At 52.5% G+C, this 8398-nt stretch overlaps 1 protein-coding gene across 2 annotated transcripts in view; it reads right to left on the bottom strand.

The window, feature by feature from the left end:
- The window catches only part of SHISA5 (shisa family member 5), a 35602-nt gene that overhangs the window by 6762 nt on the left and 20442 nt on the right, over window positions 1–8398 (bottom strand). The window contains exon 3 of one of the 2 annotated variants that reach the window (XM_011939161.1): window positions 4931–5011. In XM_011939161.1, coding sequence (XP_011794551.1) covers window positions 4931–4938 — 8 coding nt within the window. In that variant the 5' untranslated portion in view covers window positions 4939–5011. Of the gene's footprint in view, window positions 1–4930; window positions 5313–8398 lie in introns of those variants that run through there. The other variant, XM_011939160.1, reaches the window with a different exon arrangement.

Genomic DNA, 8398 nt, shown 5'->3' with positions numbered 1-8398 from the left:
AAAAAAAAAAAAAAAAAAAATCTTGTGAATGAATCAATAAATATCGGACGGGTAAATGAATAAATTCACTCAGGGACCCCATGGGTAGCTCCTGGCAGGACACCCAGGCATGGTAACCTTAGAAAACCAAGCAAATTCAAGGGGTGGTTGCAGAGTGGGCCTAGGGTCCAAGGCCACAGTACCAAAGGAACCACGCCTCTGAGAGGAAGGAATGGGGTCTCCAAAGGCCCCAAGGCTGGGGCCAAGCTCAAAAGGCAGAGTCAGCCCAAGCAGGAGAGAACAGAAGGCAGAGGAGCAGCCACCCTGGAGGGAGTTCGGGCAGGATTGCAGGGTCTGGGAGAATTGGGTGGCCTCCAAGAAATGGAAGGCTCCAAACCTTAGACTGTGAATGTCATGCGCGTCCGTGTGAAGAGACCACCAAACAGGCTTTGTGTGAGCACCATGGCTGTTTATTTCACCTGGGTGCAGGTGGGCTGAGTCCAAAAAGAGAGTCAGCAAAGGGAGATAAGTGTGGGGCTGTTTTATAGGATTTGGGTAGGTAAAGGAAAATTACAGTCAAAGGGGGGTTGTTCTCTGGCGGGCAGGAGTGGGGGTTACAAGGTGCTCAGTGGGGGAGCTTTTTGAGCCAAGATGAGCCAGGAAAAGAAATTTCACAAGATAATATCATTGCTTAAGGCAAGGACCGGCCATTTTCACTTCTTTTGTGGTGGAATGTTATCAGTTAAGGGGAGGCAGGGCATTTGCACTTCTTTTTTTTTTTTTTTTTTTTTTGAGGCGGAGTCTCGCTCTGTCGCCGGACTGGAGTGCAGTGGCCAGATCTCAGCTCACTGCAAGCTCCGCCTCCTGGGTTTACGCCACTCTCCTGCCTCAGCCTCCCGAGTAGCTGGGACTACAGGCGCCCGCCACCTCGCCCGGCTAGTTTTTTTGTATTTTTAGTAGAGACGGGGTTTCACCGTGTTAGCCAGGATGGTCTCGATCTCCTGACCTCGTGATCCGCCCGTCTCGGCCTCCCAAAGTGCTGGGATTACAGGCTTGAGCCACCGCGCCCGGCCTATTTGCACTTCTTTTGTGATTCTTCAGTTACTTCAGGCCATCTGGGCGTATATACGTGCAAGTCACAGGGGATGCGATGGCTTGGCGTGGGCTCAGAGGCCTGACAGTGAACAGGCTGGCTCTGGACCTGGGATACCCACACTACCCCCATGGTGTCAGCAAGGCCCCAGACAGGCTGTACCACAGAGGCCCTGAGAACCACAAAAAGGACGCTTTGAGGGCTGGGAGGTAGCACAGGGGCTGTGGCCACACCTTGCCTAATGGGCCTCTCTCCCTTTCCCCTGCACTGTGGCAGTGGAGTCATGGCAGAGGGTCAATGGTGGCCTCCTTGGGGTCTGCAGCCAGAGCTTCTGCCACTTGGTGCTTAGAAACCGAACAGTCAGGCCGGGTGCGGTGGCTCAAGCCTGTAATCCCAGCACTTTGGGAGGCCGAGACGGGCGGATCACGAGGTCAGGAGATCGAGACCATCCTGGCTAACACGGTGAAACCCTGCCTCTACTAAAAAATACAAAAAAAAAAAACTAGCCAGGCGAGGTGGCGGGCGCCTGTAGTCCCAGCTACTCCGGAGGCTGAGGCAGGAGAATGGCGTGAACCCGGGAGGCAGAGCTTGCAGTGAGCTGAGATCCGGCCACTGCACTCCAGCTTGGGCGACAGAGCAAGACTCCGTCTCAAAAAAAAAAAAAAAAAAAGTCAAAAAGTAGCCCAGGTCAGGCACGGTGGCTCACGCCTGTAATCCCAGCATTTTGGGAGGCTGAGGCGGGCAAATCACGAAGTCAGGAGCTCGAGACCAGTCTGGCCAACATGGTGAAACCCCATCTCTACTCAAAATACAAAAATTAGCCGGGCATGGTGGCCGGCACCTATAATCCCAGCTACTCAGGAAGCTGAGGCAGGAGAATCGCTTGAACCCAGGAGGCGGAGGTTGCAGTGAGCAGAGATGGTGCCACTGCACTCCAGCCTGGGCAACATGAGAGACACTCCATCTCAAAAAACAAAGTAGCCCAGAGGGAGACAGCCAGAGGTAAGGGTCCCAAAATAAGAAGAGGAGGAGGGGTCAGTGGCAGGGAGTGGGGCAGAGCTGGGGTGGGGCCCCTGGCCTGGGGTCTTTCCCCTGCCTGGCTTCTCTTGAGCTCCTGGCCATAGCCTTGACAGCAGGGGCCAGACCCTCACCAAGGAGCCAGCTCTCCAGTGGACAAACAGTGCCCTTGGCCAAGTAGGCAGCACACGTATGCCCAGCAGAGGATGTCTCCTTGGGAGCCAGACAGGCAGCCACCTGAGAGTGTTCAAAAGAGAGGAGTCACTGATGACCCTGCCCCTCCTCTCCTCCCAGCACCCACTTCTTTTGCTCCTGCACCTTTATAAAGCAGGTCCTAGGCATGAGCTGGGGCTCAGAACAAAGCAGAGGACAAGGGATGACATGAGGTGCGGGATAGGGAGCATCACTCCAGTCACCTGCTCTTCTCAGTGCATGGGCAAAATAGCCTGGGGCAGGAGGCAGCAGGGCGCACCAAGCACACAGCACACGAGGCCCAGTGCCGTGCACACCACCGCGGCGGCTAGGCTAACAGAACAGGTCCCACACGCATACCATGGGGAGAAGTGCAGCTGAGCTGGCCCCAGTCACCTCCCTGCGGCCACAACCCCCGGAAGCCACTCCTCCTCCTATGCCCCTCTGGGAGCTTGTTCCGCACTGTCTCCTCCTTGCTGTCCCAGCTCAAATCGCTACCATTAGAAGAAAAACACACACACACACACACACACCACAAAAAACCCTTCACATGGATTCTCCAGCTCCCTTTTTTGTTGTTGTTTTTGAGATGGACTCTTACTCTGTCACCCAGGCCGGAGTGCAGTGGCGTGATCTCGGCTCACCGCAACCTTTGCCTCCTGGGTTCAAGTGATTCTCCTGCCTCAGCCTACAGAGTAGTTGGAATTACAGGCACCTGCCAACATGCCCGGCTAATTTTTGTATTTTTAGTAGAGACGGGGTTTCACCATGTTGGCCAGGCTGGTCTTGAACTCCTGGCCTCAGGTGATTTGTCCGTGTCAGCCTCCTAAAGTGCTGGGATTATAGGCATTAGCCACCACACCCCGCCTCCCTTAAAAAAAAACAAAAAAAACACCACGGGGTCTCTCTATGTCGCCCAGGCTGGAGTGCAGGGATTACTCCCAGGCAGGATCATAGCTCACTGTACCCCTGAACTCCTGGCCTCCAGTGATCCTCCTGCCTCAGCCTCTCAAGTAGCTGGGACTACAGGAGTGTGGCACTGTGCCCAGCTTCAATGCCTGTCTTACTCCTCATCCATTCACGGCCAAAACTCTCCAAGGAGTTGCCTGCGACCAGCATACAATTTTCAACCGCTCTTCAGTCTGCTCCACTGCCTGGCTCTTGCCCAGGGTGCCATGGACTCCACAGTGTGAAGTCTCCATTCCACAGTGCACTTCACCACAAGTCTGCCCTTGTCCAGTGTCCAGCCCCAGGTCCTTCCCACTCCCTCCACACCCTCCCTTGAGGGAGCTGCTGAATATATGTCTCTATCCTCACCTCTCCCCTCCAAGCTCTGGCTCTCTCTGGCCTCCAGTGCCTCTGGCCAGGATGCCGCCTAAGGCTATCTCCTACAGAAACGACTTCCCGCCTCCCACACCTGCCCCATCTGCTCTTTCCATCTTCCACAGAGCAGCCAGTGTGGTCTTCCTAAAACACCATTCAGTCCCCAGCGCTCCCAGGACCCTCTGTGATGCCCACTGTCCTCAGGACGAGGCCCACTCCTGGACTGCCTCCAGGCCCACACAGGCTGGGAGTAGGCATCTCCCACGGGGCCATCTGAAAGCCCACGATCCTGGGCCTTGGGGCAGGACAGCCAGCCGCTTCTGGGCTCCTGGACACGGAGGGGAAGGCCTGTAGAGATCTCAGGCTCCAACCAGCCCTGAGGTGTTGAGGAGGGGCACACCTGTACTTCTTCCCCTCCTCCACGCACAGGAAACCTGCCCTGATTCTGCTGTAGCCAGTGAGGCCCCACACCTGCCTGGGCTTACAGGATGGGATGGGGCAAAACAAGAACCCAAGCCCCTCACCCAGGCCCAGAGCCCAAAGTCTCTTCCTCCAAAGAGGCAACCCTGCCCTCCTGGGCAGACCTTTTCTTTAAATGGCTTCTAGATCCACCAGGGCAGGGGGGAGACAGCAAGTGGAACAGACCCAGCCAGCAAAGCCCACCCTAGTGGCTGCACACCCATTCCACCTCCAGGAAGATGTCACAACTCCTGTTACCGTGGCAATAACACAGGCCGGAGCCCAGCCAAGGGGACTGGGGCTTGGGGGCTGGGGTTGCTCCTTGGTTCCCTGAGAGAAGAGTCCTGACACAGTAACCACGACCCACAAAGCTTGACATGAACTGTGGCGTCATTGGTTGTCCCAGGACCTCTCCCTACCGTTATCACCCCACTACCATGCACTTGCCAGCACCATCACCCCATCACCATCACCCTTGTCACCAATGCCCAACTGCAATATACCCACCCCCATCTACCATCATCGCATGCCCAGCACAGCCCCTTCTCTGTCACTCTTGCCCCCATTGGGACCCATCAGTCATCCGCTGACTCAACCCAGCATCTAGGTCAATGTGACCCCAATTCCTGGCCCTTCAACTGTCAACCTGTGACCGCAGTCACCCCCATCCCCACCACCCCAGCACGCTAATGAAGACACCTTCACAACATAAGGAGCAAGTGTCCTCGCAGTCAAATATGGTGACAGCTTCTTGGGCTCCATCCCAATGACCGAATCATCCCAGTCCCCCAGATGCACGCTGGCCCCCACTTAGTCCTCTTGTCACCTTTGCCAGGAAGATGCACCCAGCCTGCAGGCTTTACTTACCCTAACATGGGGTCGCTGTAGCCAGAGCGAAACCTCAGCGCTGAGCCCAGCTGCTCCACCGGCTCTACACTGGCGGGCACACTGCCAACAGGAAACCTCATGATCAGCACAATGAAACCCCACTGAGCACGCCAGCACAAACACTACCTTAGGGCACCACAAAACGTGCACAGAAGCTACTATGAAACAGTGGCTTCAATGGCGTTCCAGAGGTGGACTCTGCCCACACTGGGATCTCACAGCACAAAGCCACACGTCCTCTCAGGTGTCCACCGGACTCTCTCCAGGAGAGAACATATGTTAGGCCACAAAACAAATCTCAGATTTTAGAAGACAGATACCATACAAAGGATCTTCTCTGACCACAACAGGATGAAGTTACAAATCAGTAACTACATTGCCACAAAGTTTATTATTATTATTATTTTTTTTTTGAGATGGAGTCTTGTTCTGTCACCTAGGCTGAAATGCAGTGGCATGATCTTGGCTCACTGCAACCTCCGTCTCCCGGGTTCAAGTGATTCTCCTGCCTCATCCTCCTGAGTAGCTGGGATTACAGACACCAGCCACCTTGCCCAGCTAATTTTTGTATTTTTAGTAGAGACGGTGTTTCACCATACTGGCCAGGCTGGTCTCGAACTCCTGACCTCATGATCTGCCCACCTTGGCCTCCCAAAGTGCTGGGATTACAGGCGTGAGTCACTGCACCTGGCCTACATTGCCACAAAGTTTTTTTTAAAAAGCACTAAAAAAACAAGAAAACAAAAAAACCTTGGGAAACTAAGAAAGTACAAAACAAAAAAAAGCAAAACAAAACCAAAACTCTTGAGTTGTATTGTGTTAAATAAGAACTCATACAGGATACTGACCTAGAAGGGGAGATACCATGATCACCAAGAAGTAAAAAAGGAGGCCGGGCGCGGTGGCTCAAGCCTGTAATCCCAGCACTTTGGGAGGCCGAGACGGGCGGATCACGAGGTCAAGAGATCAAGACCATCCTGGCTAACCCAGTGAAACCCCGTCTCTACCAAAAAATACAAAAAACTAGCCGGGCAAGATGGCGGGCGCCTGTAGTCCCAACTACTCAGGAAGCTGAGGCAGGAGAATGGTGTAAACTCGGGAGGCGGAGCTTGCAGTGAGCTGAGATCCGGCCACTGCACCCCAGCCTGGGCGACAGAGTGAGACTCCATCTCAAAAAAAAAAAAAAAAGAAGTAAAAAAGGAAATTAACAAGTATGTAGAACTGAATGATGAAAATACATCAAAATTTGTGAAACCCAGATAAAATAGTTCTTAGTGGGAGATTTATATCTTTAATAGAACTTACCAGGAAATGGGGAGGCCGAGGAGGGTGGATCACAAGGTCAGGAGTTCAAGACTAGCCTGTCCAAGATGGTGAAACCCCATCTCTACTAAAAATACAAAAATTAGCCAGGCACAGTGGTGTGCACCTGTAATCCCAGCTACTCAGGAGGCTGAGGCAAGAGAATCGCTTGAACCCAGGACGTTGCAGTAAGCCGAGATCACGTCACTGTACTCTAGCCTGGGAGACACAGCAAGACTCCATCTCAAAAATAATAATAATAATAATTTATCAGGCAATAGGAATGGTTAAAAATAAATGATATGGGCCAGGTGAAGTGACTCACGCCTGTAATCCCGGTGCTTTGGGAGACCGAGGCAGGCAGATCACCTGAGGTCAGGAGTTCGAGACTAGCCTGGCCAACATGGTAAAACCCCATCTCAACTAAAAATACAAAAATTAGCCAGGCGTGGTGGCGGGCACCTGTAATCCCAGCTACTCTGGAGGATGAGGCAGGAGAATTGCTTAGACCCAGGTGGTGGAGGCTGCAGTGAGCCAAGATCATGCCATTGCAGTCCAGCCTGGGCAACAACAGGGAGATTCCATCTCAAAAAATAATAAATAAATAAATAAATAAATAAGATGATATTAAATTCAAGATGAGCCAGGTGCGGTGGCTCACGCCTGTAATCCCAGCACTTTGGAAGGCCGAGATGGGTGGATCAGGAGGTCAGGAGTTCAAGACAGGCCTAGCCAAGATGGTGAAACCCCGTCTCTACTAAAAATACAAAAAATTAGCCAGTGTGGTGGCAGGCGCCTGTAATCCCAGCTACTCAGGTGGCTGAGGCAGAGAATTGCTTGAAACCAGGAGATGCAGGTTGCAGTGAGCCAAGATTGCATCACTGAACTCCAGCCTTGGCGACAGACCGAGACTCCATCTCAAAAAAAAAAAAAAACTCAAGATGATTTATTTAAAAGTAATGGAAAACCCAGGCAGGGTGGTGGCTCACGCCTGTAATAACAGCACTTTGGGAGGCCGAGGAGGGCGGATCACAAAGTTAGGAGTTCAAGACCAGCCTTGCCAACATGGCAAAACCCTGTCTCTACTAAAAATACAAAAATTAGCCTGGCGTGGTGGTGGCCATCTGTAATCCCAGCTACTCGGGAGGCTGAGGCAGGAGAATTGCTTGAACCTGCGAGGCAGAGGTTGCAGTGAGCCAAGATCATGCCATTGCACTCCAGCCTGGGCGAAAAGAGCAAGACTCTGTCTCCGCCGGGCGCAGTAGCTCACGCCTGTAATCTCAGCACTTTGGGAGGCCCAGGCGGGCAGATCACCAGGTCAGGAGATCGAGACCATCCTGGCTAACACAGTGAAATGCTGTCTCTACTAAAAATATAAACAATTAGCCGGGCATGGTGGCAGGCGCCTGTAGGCCCAGCTACTCCGGAGGCTGAGGCAGGAGAATGGTGTGAACCCGGGAGGCGGAGGTTGCAGTGAGCTGAGATCACGCCACTGCACTCCAGCCTAGGGGACAGAGCGAGACTCTATAGAGAATAGAGAAGATTAGCAAACCAAAGCTGATAGACCTCTGACAAGACTAACCACAAAAAAGGAGGCAGTCAAGTGCAGTAGCACATGCCGGTGGTCCCAGCTACTTAGGAGGCTGAGGTAGGAGGATCACTTGAGCCCAGGAGTTCCAGGCTGCAGTGAGCTATGATCATGCCACTGCACTCCAACCTGGGCGACAGAGTGAGACTCTGTCTCGAAAACAATAAATAAATAAAATAACATAATAACCTTATTTGGATTCTGATTTGGACAAACCATCTGTGAAAAGGCATTTTGGAAACTAGTGGAGGCAACTGAACACAGTATTGAAAGCTATCAGTGAATTACTGCTAATTGTGCCAAATATAATAGTGGTTATATTTCCCTTATATTGGAAGGGAAATTGTTATATTTCCCTTCAAAGACCTCATTTTTAGCAATGAAAACTCACTTTTTTTTGAGACAGAGTCTCGTCTCTGTTCACGCAGGCTGGAGTGCAGTGGTGCAATCTTGGCTCACTGCAACCTTCACCTCCCAGGTTCAAGCAATTCTCCTGCCTCAGTCTCCTGAGTAGCTGGGATTACAGGCGCGTGCCACCACGCCCGGCTGATTTTTGT

This window comes from Colobus angolensis, unplaced genomic scaffold (genome assembly GCF_000951035.1).
Source record: "Colobus angolensis palliatus isolate OR3802 unplaced genomic scaffold, Cang.pa_1.0 Scaffold18, whole genome shotgun sequence".
Lineage (NCBI taxonomy): Eukaryota > Metazoa > Chordata > Mammalia > Primates > Cercopithecidae > Colobus > Colobus angolensis.
This window is presented reverse-complemented; position numbering and strand designations above follow the sequence as displayed.